Below are 14,585 nucleotides of genomic sequence, written 5' to 3'. Positions count from 1 at the left end.
GTGCTGGGTGCCCGCCCGCAGAACCTCAGCAGAAAGCACTGCGCAGTCAGAGTCACGTTGCTTTATTGGTTACTGAGCCACAACTGAGAGAAGTATTGCCTTGGAGCCACCTGTGGGAGCAGGTTCTCTCATTTTGTCTCCTAACATGACTGGTAGGACACCACCTGCTCTATGGATAATAAAAATAAAGTGTCTCTGTTCAGACTCGTAGCGTCCAGGGGAAGGTTTTGCAGTTTCTCTTGAGCCAGGTTCCGTGACAGATGCTCACACTCTCACCAGGTTAGCCATCTGCATCAATTCTGTGAGCTGGAGGAGAACAAGAAATGGATCAATTCTGCTGGACAGGACACATTCTAGCTTGAACTTAGCACCAGGGACAGACAGGAACATTTACACTGCTCCTGACACACGGTTCATGTACTCCTCCATGTGCTTTCATGGAATCACAGAATTGGCTGGGTTGGAAGGGACCTCAGAGATCATCAAGTCCAACCCTTGCTCCACTCCCCCCGTGGTTCCCAGCCCATGGCACTGAGTGCCACATCCAGACTCTTTTTAAATATCACCAGGGATGGAGAATCCACCCCTTCCCTGGGCAGCCCATTCCAATGGCTGATCACCCTCTCAGTAAAGAAATTCTTTCTAATGTCCAACCTAAACCTCCCCTGGCACAACTTGAGACCTTTGCCACAGAGCTGAAGCAATCCTCCCCTGGCTCCTTCACAGGGTGGTCCTTGCTACTTACATTGCTTTGGTATCCTAAGGGCCTCATTATCAGCTGACATCACTTGGTGCAGAACTCCTCGGAACTGATAAAGCACTTTCAAACTCTTCTCCTCACCCACACAGGGGTCGTAGAAACCTGGCAGCCCAGCCTTGAACCAAAGGACAGACTCTGCATCAGGGAACGTGCTTTCACACTGAGCAAAAACATTTATTACTGCCAGAAAAATGTGTCTAAAAAAAGAGGAGTTTTGTTGCCAATGAGGTGAGACAAGATGCTAAGGAATCACCTCCACAGCAGCAAGTTCTAAATGCAGGAAAGAGTGACTCAGGTAGAGTGGGAAGTTTCTGGTGTACAGCCCCAGTCTGTAACACACCCTGTCCCACACTGTCAGTGACAGGACATGGTGTCTCTGGCACAGAAATGCTGAAGAGAAGCTCCTGGAGGTTCACCAGAGTGTATGTAAATGGATGGAGTCACCATCCTCAGGCTCACTGGAGAAACCCCCTGGCAGGAGAGTGCAGGGTTCAACTGAAATTCTGAGTCACACATTTGAGCCTTTGAGTTTGGGCTTTGACAGAACAGCCACGTACCTTGGATGCCTCTGTAAGGATGAGTTTAGAGTCCTTCACCAAGCACTGCAGGGGCACAGTCACATCTATTACTTTCACCTTCTCATTCTTCCTGCTGTTGTCATTAACAAATTTTCCATACCAGGCGTTCACTACAATCAAACCTGCATTTCACATGAAATCACAGACATGATGAAAGGCTTCCCACTGACAGCTTGGCAGACATTGATGAAAAGACCATCCCAGCATTTTCTCTTGCTTTCAAGGACATTTAAATTTTCTCTGCCTGAGCCCACGCTTCTCAAGACAGGAGAATATTTCTACCCAGAGGTTTGTTGGAAAAATTCAACACTAAGACAGAATGACAGGAACTTCAGTGCCATCCTGCATGTTACAGTTGGAGTGGATGTCAGTCCACTTTGGAACTGTCTCTTGGAAACTGCAAACAAACATCAGATTTCTGATTTCCCCTATGATCCAGGAGTAAACTGTGTAAAGTAGAGAGCAGCAAAAAAACTTCAGACTGTAACTTTTGCTCTTTTTAATACACACCCTTCTCTTCTGTGAAGAGGTGAATCCAGACTGTTGTCTTCAGCCTGCTGATCACCACACACCATGTCCCAAGGTGATATTCAGTGGATCCCTACTCATCTCAGGAACCAGAAGCATAATGGAACTTCCCCACTGCCCTGCACAACAGCAATTATGCTGTGCTTCGTTAGGGGTGTAAATGAACAAATGACACCTTGCATTTCTCCCCCTCAACCACTCAGCCTCTGAGTGGTTCCTTCCTCTCCCCACATCTATGGAATGAGTAAAAGGTGTGGTAATCTTTACCCATTCTGGCTTCCTCTGCTTCAATTATCCTCCGGACAGACTCCTGCATTAACCGGACCTGGCAGCACAGGGGGCAAAAAAAAAACCAAAAACAAACCAGTGTCAGACACAGCATCCAGAGGAGAAAAGCCCAGAGTGCAACCACCTTCCCTTAACCAAGGGGGATTAGTAACAGGAAAGACTTACTGCAGCTTCAGCCTCCTGCTTCTTCTGGAGGATGTCACTGGCTGTACTCTCCCTTTGCTTCTCCAGCTCTCTGGCATAAGGAAGTCAACATCAGGTCTACACAGGGGATGGGATTCAGCCACAGAGTCTTCTTACCCACCCCAACCACCAATGACCCACCACCTCACACAAATCAGCTCATTTTTAAGGTTCTTCCCCACCTTCCAAGATAATTTTGTAGGCTTCCAGATGATGTAGGGAACCACAGTGCCTCAGCTGGATAACCCAGCCTTGGCACCACCAGCACTGAGGTGGGACTTTCCAGCCTGGTGAGCTCACCTCTCCTTTTGTGCCCTGAGGTAGGGTTTGATGATGAGCCTGTGCATGGCAAAGTAGATAACTAGAGGTCCCACAGTGGCATAGAATACAGCACTGGGAAGCAGCTGATCTGTGAGGTGGACAGGGAAGAAGTAGGTCTGGCTAGCCCTATTCAACCTGCAACAAAAATTGAAGGAGTGACAGGTAAGAGGAAAAGAAGAATTTCATGGACTTGGTTAAGCACACTTAGCAGCAGTGTCTCCTGCTAAACAGTTGATGAACAACGAGCTCAAAATATGAAAAACTGATAAACTGAAACAAGACAAGGGTAAGACAGACAGTTGACACCCCCACGAGCCTGAATTTTATGTTTATTTATCTTTTGTGATGGTGCCTGGCCATTTTAAAGTGCTTTTTTAATCTGAGGAGAATTTGTTTGTTCTCTAATTTCACTAGGAAAATGGGTAACACCATCAACAAAAGAAAATGCTGATAAAGGTCTTTGTTCACAACACCAGCATGTGCCTTCGGGGAAGGAGTACAGTAGTATTTTTCTGACGATTATAAAATTAAATTTAGAATTAGTTTTCTTGGGGCTGAGATCTTCCCGGCGTCACAGCGCCCTGGTTCGCCCTCTGCTGGCACCAGTTAAAAGTGCACGGCAGAACAAGAACCCAGAAAAGGTTCTGTCCCCCTTGGTGAGCTGCATCTTACTAATAGTAATTGACTTACTAATAGTGTCAGTAAACAGTAATTCCCTAGTTCAAGTCTATACTTATGTACAGTGTTACAAAAATAGAATGCAATTAATCCATTTCCATTAATATTTTTAAAATTCTTCCATCTACTTATAATGCTTCAAACCTTAATTTAAGCTGCATTTTCAGAATATTTGGATGCACAGAATATTTTGATATGGCCCTGGCTCAGAGCATACAGGGACACCAATGGACACCACTTGTACTGGAGGTGAAGGAGCTGCAACCTTTCCCAGTGATGTATCAGTGTGTCTGTATTGCCCTGAGACTGGGACCTTCCCACCTGAATATTGGGAATAGAAATATGCAGGTTATGGGCAGCCTCTACAGTCTACAGTTGTCATCTTGAACTGACTTGATTTTCAGGGAAACTCCTTGGGGAACACCAACACTGACAGTGGCTCCTAAAATGCTGTGCCTGGAGATCTTCCTTTCTGCTCCATACTCCACTATGGTCCCAAAGAAACCTGCCCTAGAAAGACAGAACCAAGAACTGGTCAGACAGAGAATATTTTTCTTTCTCTTTACTAAGACCTGTAATTCCCCAAGAAGTAAAACATGGAAATACATCTGTGTGCAGAAAATGATGGCCACTGGAAAATTCAGTGTCCCTACGAGGTGTGATTGGCCTTTTCAGCTGGTCAAGCAGTAATCTTACTGCAAGAACTTCTGACTTTCTTACTGGTGATGATACAGAGACATCACACACAGGTATTTTAAGATCCACTTGTCTGAAGCAGCACTGAGCTAAGCCTCCAAGACATTCACTTCAGCATTTACCAGATTTAGTTAATGAAAAGCAGATTCCCAAGGACCACAGGAAGCATTTGATTTATGTGGAATCTGGAGCCCAACATCACCAGGGGAGAGCAGATTCTTCAGGCCTTGAGCAATATGAATTTCCTCTTGCACACTTACTTGAGAGAACCTTTCACTCGTGTCTGATCTTCATCCTGAAACTTATGCTGATAACTGACCATCATGAAAGAGTGGGGGATTCCCAGCTGAAATACAAGAGGCACAAATGCATGAAAACAAACCTTTGGCCACCACTGAATATTCCCCAAAATTTCCTTCCTTACCCTTTAAACGGCACAGAAAACACAGCAACTTTTGTCCCTTGCTTATCACAGCTTGCACCATGCATCCTGACCCTAATCTGTAACCATATCTGTATCTACAGCCCAAATCTTTAGATTGCCATTAGATTGCCATTTAAAATGCCATTAGCTTTGACAATACTGGGCACAAAGTGCTGGGTTAGCTGGTTAACACTGGTTATGCTGGTTACCAGCGCTAGGTGTCTGTATGAGACAGGACCCACTCCTCCTTTCACCAAGCCACAATCCTGCAGGCACAGAGAAGCTGAGGTAGGTCTGTCCCTTGGGGTGGCACCAGAGCAGACAGGACTCACCTGTAAGGCCACAGTGAAGTGGCTGGTTTTGGTGTCCCGGACAATACTGGTGTTCATGGCTGACTGGATGCCCCAGCGCCACTGCAGGTAGCCCATGGTGTTCTTGTCCAGGTTCCGGGCCAGGACGGTGGTGAGACCCGGGCGGATCCCCCGGGAGGAGAACTGCAGGGCACAGTTTGTAGTGATGAAACTGGGGGAAAAAAGAAAAGCCTCATCAGTGATAAAAACCACAGGATTCCCAGGTGGCCTCCAATTCCTGCTTTCCCGGGAGAAATTAGACTGTTTTTCTAATATTTACCATCTTGGGGTGAGATTACGGAATATCTTCAGACCAAAGAGAGGTCCCTGGAGGTCTCCTGCTCCAAACTCCAACTGTTTAAAAGCACAATGCCAAATTATCAGAAGAATAGTGACAAAGTACTTCACAAATATCCTAGCACTTTACTGGAACTGAAATTGCTTATGCAGCCTTAATGAGACATCTGTAGGAGCAGCTAATAACATCAACACTATTCTTGAAGGCTGTTGTACCCCACAGAACACTGCAGAAAGGTTTATATTTATGCCATAGCCTTGCACCTCCTTTCTTAAAAAAAATCATTTACATCATCATTTACATCACAGACATTCAACACTTTCATGATGAAAGCAGTCCTTACTACATCTCCCAAGTAAGTCCATTACATGTGGGTTGGTTTTTTTTTTTTTAAAGTTTTTTTCATGACAATACACACAACCTCTGGTATTACCAATGGTACAAAATCCTGCTGGAAATGAAATGCTTCCAGTCTATGAATTCCCAAGTGAGAGGAAATCTCCCATTTCTCATAAACTGAGGAAAAACATTAGCAGGAGTTGCTGTGAAAAAGGGAAAAGTGCAAAAAGCAGCCACCTGCCAGCCACAGCAGTGATGCCATAAGGATGTCTACAGAATGTAGAAAATAAGAGATGGAATAGAGCTTAAGTTCCCTAAAGAAAATAAACACCAGGTAACTATTGCAAGCAGCCTGAAACAGACTGGATATAAAAATGCATATACCAGCTAGCACTCTTACCTCTCCCCATCCCTTGGCAGATGTCACTCGTCTCAGAGCAAGATTAATTGATCCACCTCCATTCCCATTTTGGGTGGAAAGGTTACCAGAAAGTATTGCTGTGTCTGTGGCAGTCAGTGGTGCCTGAAAAATTAATACATTGTTAGCAATTACAAATCCTGATTCACACATTTAATGCATGTTCTGCAAGGATATAATTATCAGCTGAGACTTAGCACAGAGAGACAGGTAATGGTCTAATTAATTCCTTGTCATCCACTGCACCCAGATGTTTGAACCAGACACAGCCACACTTGCTGTAAATTTTCTAGTCAAAGATCAAGTATGGCAAAAACTGGGATAATTCTTACAGCACCAGACATTGTGACACATGTAGTACACCAGGATGAAGTCCTCATCCTCAGCTGCAAACCCTTCTAATCCCATTAGCAGACTGAACTTCTTCAGCTCTAGGAAACACTCCCCTTTCTCTTCCTTACCACATCCTCAGAACCATGTGCCATTTGTTTCCACACACACTAAATCCTGCACAGCAAGGGGGAAATCCCTTCCCTGTTCACGGGGATTCCTGTTCACAATCCTGACTGAGCCTCCCTGCTCGTGGGAAACAGCACTGGCAACACTCAGGCTGCTGGCACTGAGCTTCCTCCTCTTCCTCCTCCTCCCACCCAGGCTGTGCATTTGAGTCCTTCCACAAATCACAGGTGAGAGCCCCCTGAGCAGTGGCTCAGTTCCTGCTGCTTTGCCCCCAGGCCCTGCTCCCCCATACCTCGATGGACTGGGATATGTGCATTTTGTTTATCTCAATCTGGGGAAAGCTGCTCCCAGGAACATCTTCATATTCTTCATCATAACGATCAAACAGGTCAGTGGCATCAATTCCAACACTAATTGTTCCCTAAGGAATGACAAGACAAACAAGTGCTCAGCATTACCAGACATCCAATATATGGGTGGAAGCATTCTTGTATAGGATCACGTTTCTTTGCAGTTTTTTTCCTTGTTTTGTAATAACTCTTCCACTCTAAAATGAATTTCTTACACATACAAAAACAGATTGCTACAATATTCTGAAACATCAACATAAATAAAAATAAATTGGATAAAAGGCAGCTTTCCAGCAGGAACACAACTTGTAATCCTAATAGGTAATTCTTCTGTTGTGGCACATTACAGAAATAGGTAGAACACTTCTACACAGCAGGTTTCTTCTTCTCCCACAACTGAATCAGCTCAGTCAGTATTTTCAAGTTGAAATTATATATTTTGTATTTTTTTTTTCCAGTGGAACTTGGCCAAAATTCCTCTAAACACTTTCCTCTTTTAAGTTATATGAAACACTTTAGTTTTGAACTGAATCTTTCACTTGCAGCTGATCTCATTAGTCAAGACCTTTGTTTTCCTAGTTTATACCTTGTAATCAGAAGAAAAGCTTGACAAAAACGAAACATATTTAGCAAGTGGTAAATATTTCCTTTCTCAGACCACAGAAAAACTTATTCTAACAAAAAAATAGCCAGGCCACAGCTAAACAGTATAGCTACCTGCTGCATTTTGCCTTTCTCACTTCACTCCAACTAATTATTGAACAACAAATAAAGGAAGAATCAGAGTTTGACAGGACCCAAAACTTCTCTCTGGTTTGGCTCCCCACTATTAATTGATATTGAGATTCCCAACCTTTTCTCCAGGTTATTATTTGATTTCTTCCACAGGAAAAATTGGGTTTTTAACACAGGAAGGAGTGATTATTTCCAGGGGAGCTCTGGGGCAGGGGCTGTGCCCCAGCTGTTTACAAATGTCTCCTGGCAGGCTGGCAAATTGCAAAGCAGTGGCTGTCATCATTCTGTTGGCAGCAGCAGCACAAATTATGAGCTCCTGCCCCTTATGCAGGGGCTACTTTTCAGGAACCCTCTGCAAAGTCACCTTCAGGGGCTCTGCTCTCCAGACACTACAGCTTCTTCAGTTTCATCCTTCTCCTATGCTGTGCTGTTCCTTGAAACCAGGCCAAAATAAGAGCAAAGCAAGGAAAATCTGCCAGCCCTGTGCTGCTGCTTCAGCCCTCTGGAAAGACACAGAGTTGAACAGCCAAGAGAAACAGAAAGTGCCAACTCCACTCAATGAAATCCCAGCAAATGCACTCTGGAGTGGCCACCAAATGTATGTCAGTACAGGTGAGCATAAATTTTAACAGAGAGAACTATTTAGAACTATTCCCATTTTTCCCTGATGGTCTTCATTTCCTTTGGAACGATCTTTTCTTTCGCTCGTGCTCAAAATCTTATGATTTCTTTTTTCACACCTATGAATTCCAAAACAAATACCCCTCCCAGTGAAAAAATAGGTAAACACCTGAACCTATCCACAGAAATACACAAGACCCATTCAGAGGAAAGGAGTGTCCTCCCCTCCCTACCCAGCTCCTCAGCAGATCTTTGGCTCAGCTGAAGTGGGCGGTGGACTCCGTGCAGACATTTTACCTCCCTCCAAGCAGGTGAAGTCACCCTCAGGGGTCTATAGATCCTGGCAAGGAAACTGGCTCAGGTGCAAGCACAGGAAAAGCAGCAGATGGTCAAGTTAAAAATATCCCCAGAGAACAACAGCACCCCCTCTGCTACCGGATAATCGAGGGGGAACGGCTGCTGCTCGCAGCTCCCCACCAGCCACCTGCTCACACCCTTGGAAAAGAAAAGCCCCCCCAAAAAAGAGCAGCAGGGAAAAAGCTGCAAAGCTCAGCTCCAAAGCTGGGGGTACACACAGGCACAGAGGCTCAGCAGGGCAGACACTGGGGACAGAAGCACCACAGTTGTTATCCGGTGTCATCTTTTAAAATCCTCTTTATTTGCCATCCTGCCAATACAGGACAGACTTTCCTGGTGGAATTCAGAGGTGTGCCAGAGAAGAGTATTCCCTCTCCTTGCCTTTCCTCTAAGAGATTTACCTTCTGGAAGGTGACATATGGAAGCTGTACAAGACTAAGCCCTGAGGGACCTGCAGTTCTTAGATGTTGACCTTCCACAGCAGGAAAATAATGGGATTTAATGTCTCCTAACAGGAAGCCATTCTTCTCAAATCAAGTAATGAACTTTTCAACCCTTCTGCACATCTTTGAAAGCAAAAACAAAGCTCTAAAAGCAAATAATAGACTCAATTCAAAACCTGCCAAATTGCCTACATCTGGTTATTGCTCCACAGTTCTGGTTAAAATGCTTTATTTTGCTGGAACCATTTTATAGAACTGACAAAATGTTGGAAATTTTAAAATAACTTGTGTTCATGTATGAAATGATCACAGCTGTGCTACCTAATTCCACAGAAACACTGCCTGGAGAGACACTTCTAAAGGCTGCCAATCAGCAATTGCTGTAAACACCCAGATGGCTGATTTTATCCCAGGATCCAGAGGCTGAGGCTCATGCTCCAGCTCTGCTTTTTATTGCTCACAGCCACGGCGAGGCGCCCAGATAAGATGTCATAGATGTAGATACCTAAGAAGCTATTTACTACAGCCCCTTATCAAGCCTTATCAGACCTTGGATATCCCATAATAATTCATGGATTCCCTCTTGAGGCTAGGATGAAGTCTTTGTTTACCTTTGGGTTAGTGCGTTGCTGCAGCCTTCGCTCTTCCCTCTCCCTCTGCAAGCGCTCGAATTCTTCCCTGATTTCAGCTGGAGTTCTCTTCCTTTCCACAACCTGCTCAAAAAGAAAGAAATCCCAAAAGATTACCAGGAAGAGGATGTTCAGGGGGACTGCTGATGGGACTGAGGTTCACTGACCCAGCACACTTTAACACATTGTCCCTGCTGCTGCTGCTGTAAGGCCCTCTGCACAAATTTCAGAGTTAGGAAGCAAACACCCAGGTCAGAGCAGATGTCAGAGAAAACCTCACACTTCTGAGAGAAGGGAAAATGTTCTTTTTATCTCAGTTCCCTTGCCAAAACCAGGGCAGAACTAGATACTGCAGCACAGCCATCATCAACAGCAATCCCTTAACTTCTCTACTAGGTGTAGACACAGAAATGGAAACAACTGAAAGCTTCTGGCCTGAGGTAAACGGATGAAGTGAGAGTTTTGTGATTTCAGGCTATGAAGATTCACATCTCTCTCTCCCACAGCTCAGGGAACGAGGGCTTTAAACTGGAATGGCTCTAGGTGTGGAGAGAAAGAGCACTGGGGTTGGATTTTCAAAATAAGTCTGCCATAAACAGCTCAAAAATGTCTGTTACACATTGCCACTGCTCCACATTTTTTGCTCCCAACTCTGAGCTTGACCTTGGTGCTGACCTGACACAACACAAGATTCTGCAGCAAGCAGTGCAGCACAATCAACCAAAACAGACAGAGGCCAGCAAGGGGATTTAACAACAGAAGAGGCAGGAATGGACAAATTCTCTTCCAGAGATCATAAAACCCAAATCAACTAAAACCCCACCCCTAAAAAGCACAGAAAGAAAAAGTAATTTCAAACTTAGAGGATATCTGATGCTGGGAAAAAAAAAAAAGTTTCAGCTGAAAAAGATGGACAATAATGATGCATTTGTCTCAGACAAAGATGTTGCCTGGTTCTGTAATATCCTATTAGGGAATGCTGAATGTCAGATTTATTGTTCTCTTGTCAAGTGAAAAAATGAAGTATTCTTTGAAAATCCATCGTGGTGTTTCCAGAGAGAGAAAGAGACAGAAATAACTAAACAAAGCTGCCTTCAAACAAACAGGCATTTTATTACCATTACCATCAAGGTGTCAGTACAGCTCAACAAAACAGGAATGTCAAATAAAGGTGAGTTTGGCCAATTCCACTGGCCACAAGATGCTAAATTTCTCTCACCTCCCATCCTTCCATTTCCAGTCCTCTCCTCCCATATATGTCATAGATGGCTCTGGTCTGTGGATCACTAAGCACTGCAAGTTAAAATCAGAAGAGAGGAGAGAACTCAGTTTGTGGTCTTCTCCTCCAATTTCAGACCAACACACTGGTGTTACTTGGAATTCAAGCACAGATCCTGGAAACATTTTGCTCTACAGCTGCATCCAATTGATGTATTTACTCCCTTCAACCTTTTCAGATGTGGTATTAACAGGACACACTGACTTCTACCCCCAACAGATTCATCAGATTTTTTTTTTCTTCTAAATTCAAAAAGTGAAAAAGAACTTAAGCCAGGGAGCTGGATTTTAAGGCAAAGAGAGGCTTATGTTAGTAATTGAGCTTTGATCTCAACTACTTGATTATTGGGCTTGCCAAATGGCACAGGTGGATACTGTTTTTTATAAATTCTGATAAAATAAATCTTCTGTTGTGTGATATTAAGAGATTGAAGAGGAGGGGGAGAAAACAGGCAGAAGGTGGGGTGGCTTATTTTCAAGATGTCAGAATTTTTGCTTGTAAAACATTACACTCACATTTGGTACTAAATGAGCACCAGTTCACATTTACAGATCCAACACAGAGCCAGGGAACTCAAAGGGGAAGCTGACTCTAAAATCAGACCTGCAACAACATTAAAACCAAAGTACTGAAGCATCCTGAGTTTTAATTCCCCACATCAGTGTAAGAGCTTCACTCTTCTCCCCAGCAAAACCTTCCATACATCCTCATGAGGGACAATGTAAAACACTCCACCCATGTTTGAGTCCAACTGGAAGAAGCAAATGCTTATCTTTCAGAAAACATGAGAGTAAAAACATTATTTTTTTTCCTATCAGTCCTACCAGCTTCTCATCCACTTGCATTCCAGGTGCCTCTTCTCAAAATGCCACAATCTACATCTAATGAGTGACTTCCTTGTGCCTCAGTTACCCCGTGTGCTACCTATGGTCACACCAGGCTTCAGGAATTTTTTAAAAGAGCTTTGGGATCTTTTATGAGAAAAATCCAACTGCTGTGAATCCATTTCCCTTATCTCAGTCCTAGAATATGGAAGATCTTGCTGAAAAACAATGGAGACAGGTGACAGAGAACAGAAATTCAGGATGCATCAGTTCAGAAATAGAACATGAAACTGTCTTTATGTCTGAAGCTTTTCAGTCTCTGATGGGAGAGTCTTTCCAGAAGTAAGGGAAGTGGTGAAAAGATTATTTACAACATGCAGAAAAAGAAGACAGTTTCCACATCCCATTCATTGCTGGATTTATACTGCATTGCTCCTCTAATTTACAGGACACAAGCAGGAACCAGAGCGTTGCTAAGAACTAATGATGACCTTACAGTAACATCTATCTGCTTCAAAAAGCAAGAAGACACAGCCCTGAAAACACTTTCTGCAAACTTCAGGCTTCCACTGACCTTCATAAGCTTGGTGAACAAGGTTAAAGAGCCTCTCAGCTTGTGTTTTGAGCTCTGGGTCTCTGTGCTTGTCGGGGTGGTAGAGCATGCAGAGCCGGCGGTACGCAGCCTTCAGCTCCTCCTGAGAGGCCTGGGAAAACAGTGGGAATCAGTTAAAGTACAAGAAGTGCTCTTCAAAAAAAGCCCATTCTCAAGATCAGCCCTGAAAGAGAAGCCTGACAGCTGTTACACTGCAGAGCTTTCACTTGCACAAACACCAGAAGCCTCCTCTGTACCTCTGGAATTCCAGACAGCACGAGGCCTCTCCATGGGCACAGCCTTGGGATTAAACCCCCCCTTTTTCCAGTGCCACCTCTCAGGAGACAACCTCACAGCTTTATTATCTTGGAGAGCCCTGGTACCTTCCCCTGCAGCCACTGTCTGCTCCCTGGAGCCATCTATTCAGAAGTGAAAATCAACCAGAACCTCCCCAAAAGGCAGAGCAGCTTCACAGAGCTCCCGAGCAGCCAGAGTCTGGGTTTTCATCAAATGCACTCATTTTGCAGACCAGAAATCTGTTCCCTTTTGAGGACAGCTCAGTGTAAACGTTTGGTTTTCCCTGCACATTTGTAGCATTTCATGTTCATGCTTCTAAATGATGGAGCAGAAGGGGAGCTGCCAAGTCTGCTGGTCCCTGGGCAGCCCAGGTAGCTACAGATGAGCTCTTTTTACAACCCTGTGCTTTCCCAGACATCAAATTCAAATCCAACTGAGAAGGCAGGGGGAACATGTAGTTCTAAAATGGCATTCTTTAATTGAATTAATGATAAATGGTTTAATGTGGTATTGATTATGTAATAGGAACGAGCAGTTTTCGTTTTTCATAAATGCCACGTTCAATAAAATGTTAGATTGGGCCTTCCATCACCACTGAGCAGCTGGGGCCACTGGTTCAATATTTCCTGAGCAATAGCCTCTTAGAAACCACTAAAGAAACACTGACATCATGTCAAGCTGCAGTGTATCACACAAGTCAGTAATAATCATATGTAAGTTACGTTTTTATTACCAAAATTCCACACAAAAACTAAAAGGTGGCCCATCACCCTGCTTGGAGTTTAAACAGCTTCATTTAACATCTCAAAGGTGCCACCACGTGGCTTGAAATCTATAAAAAAAAAGAGAAAAAATGTCTGTACACAGAAGCAGGGTTGCTCTCCTTGGCAGGGCTGCAGAGTGCAGTGGTTAATTAACCATCAGTTCAGTTCAGCTGTCACGTCCCCCCAAGCTGGCTCAGGAGACAGAAATGTGAATTCTCTGCATTCCACTGCTGCACAGGATAGAGCTACTGGATGCAATTACCAAAGGGTAATTAACAAAGCAACTCCAGGTCCCAGCTGGAACGACTCCCTCAGCTCCCTGCTGCACCAAACCCGAGGTTTCTGAGCTGAAAGCCCAACTGAGTTAACGATTAAGCCTTTGCTGTTAATCTCCCAAGCAGATCCCATCCTCCTGTGGTTCCCACCTCATTCTTTTAACCCCTACACCCGATTTGGGAAAGGCTTCCACAGCTGAGGTACAAGAGGCTGCCACAGGAAGGGGCATGAATTCCAAACACATTTTTTTTTTTTTTTTTCGAAGCTATCAGACTAAATTGCTTCCAAGTCTTGAACTCCTGGTACAGGCAGCAGCAGCAGTTTGGTAAAAACCTTCTTCAGCTCCAAATGTCACCACCTGGGCTGATGGGCTTCAATAGCGAAGCCTGTTCTTAAATATATATATATAGAGAGAAGAAAAACATACAGAGTACGTGTATATTACTGCATTTGAGGACCCGAGCTACAGCACAGCCTATAGATTCATATCTTTGGTGATGTGCCTAATTATTACCATGAAAAATAAAGCTACATCTCTCGACGTACCGAACAGTTTCGGTGTACCAAAACCCCGACAATTAACCTGCGGACTGCCCTCATTTCCAGCAGAGACATTTTGCCCAAACCCCGTTTCTGCTTCGCAGACGCCAGGAGAGCCCACACAGCGCCGGCTGAGCCCACCCCCCCACCGTGATGCACCCATACACCCCGGCAGGATCCCAGCCGAACCCACCGAGGATTCCCCGCACCCAGCGCCCGCCTCACCCGCTGCCCCCACACCCGGGGGGGCACCTGAGGCCCCGCTCCCGGGCACCTCCTGCCCCAGCCCCGCTTCCGCCACCGGGACCGACCCGTCCGTGCGGGCCCCGGGGTTACGGTCCACCCATCCCCGCTGCCGCCAGCTCCTCGGGGCCCACCTCCCGCCGCACGTTGAGCAGCGCGTAGTAGTCCTCGTTGTCCGGCACCTCCTCCCCCAAGGCCGCCGCCATCTTCCCGACCTCTCACCCCGCGCCGCCGCCTCCGAGAGAAGGGGACGGAGGAGCGGCGCCGCTCGCTGCCGCGCCCCCTAGCGGACCGGAGGACCTCGATTCTGCGCAT

At 45.2% G+C, this 14,585-nt stretch overlaps 1 protein-coding gene across 2 annotated transcripts; it reads right to left on the bottom strand.

The window, feature by feature from the left end:
- Positions 1-46: 46 nt before the first annotated feature.
- Positions 47-14,560, bottom strand: DNAJC11 (DnaJ heat shock protein family (Hsp40) member C11). Of its 2 annotated transcripts, XM_071767428.1 has the most exons (16): positions 14,405-14,560; positions 12,133-12,262; positions 10,675-10,748; positions 9,438-9,539; positions 6,613-6,741; positions 5,844-5,966; positions 5,087-5,160; positions 4,789-4,978; positions 4,293-4,378; positions 3,730-3,846; positions 2,638-2,793; positions 2,320-2,389; positions 2,134-2,191; positions 1,318-1,460; positions 746-875; positions 47-306 (listed from the first exon to the last, which is right to left on the bottom strand). In XM_071767428.1, the coding sequence occupies exons 1-16, from the start codon at positions 14,474-14,476 to the stop codon at positions 281-283; spliced, it is 1,680 nt and encodes a 559-aa protein (XP_071623529.1). In that variant the 5' UTR covers positions 14,477-14,560; the 3' UTR covers positions 47-280. The 2 variants fall into 2 exon arrangements, with proteins under 2 accessions (XP_071623529.1, XP_071623530.1); XM_071767429.1 differs by lacking the exon at positions 10,675-10,748 and having other exon boundaries at positions 14,405-14,481.
- Positions 14,561-14,585: the final 25 nt, after the last annotated feature.

This window comes from Heliangelus exortis, chromosome 23 (genome assembly GCF_036169615.1).
Source record: "Heliangelus exortis chromosome 23, bHelExo1.hap1, whole genome shotgun sequence".
NCBI lineage: Eukaryota > Metazoa > Chordata > Aves > Apodiformes > Trochilidae > Heliangelus > Heliangelus exortis.
The sequence above is the reverse complement of the archived record's forward strand: the minus strand, read 5'-3'. Positions and strand labels throughout refer to the sequence as shown.

Coding starts and splice junctions, on each gene's coding strand:
- DNAJC11 (XM_071767428.1), bottom strand. CDS start 14,476: ATGGCGGCGGCCTTGGGGGAGGAGGTGCCGGACAACGAGGACTACTAC. Junction 6,742..9,437: donor AGCAACGCACTAACCCAAAG/GTAAACAAAGAC, acceptor GTCATTCCTTAG/GGAACAATTAGTGTTGGAAT. Junction 5,967..6,612: donor ACATATCCCAGTCCATCGAG/GTATGGGGGAGC, acceptor TTAATTTTTCAG/GCACCACTGACTGCCACAGA.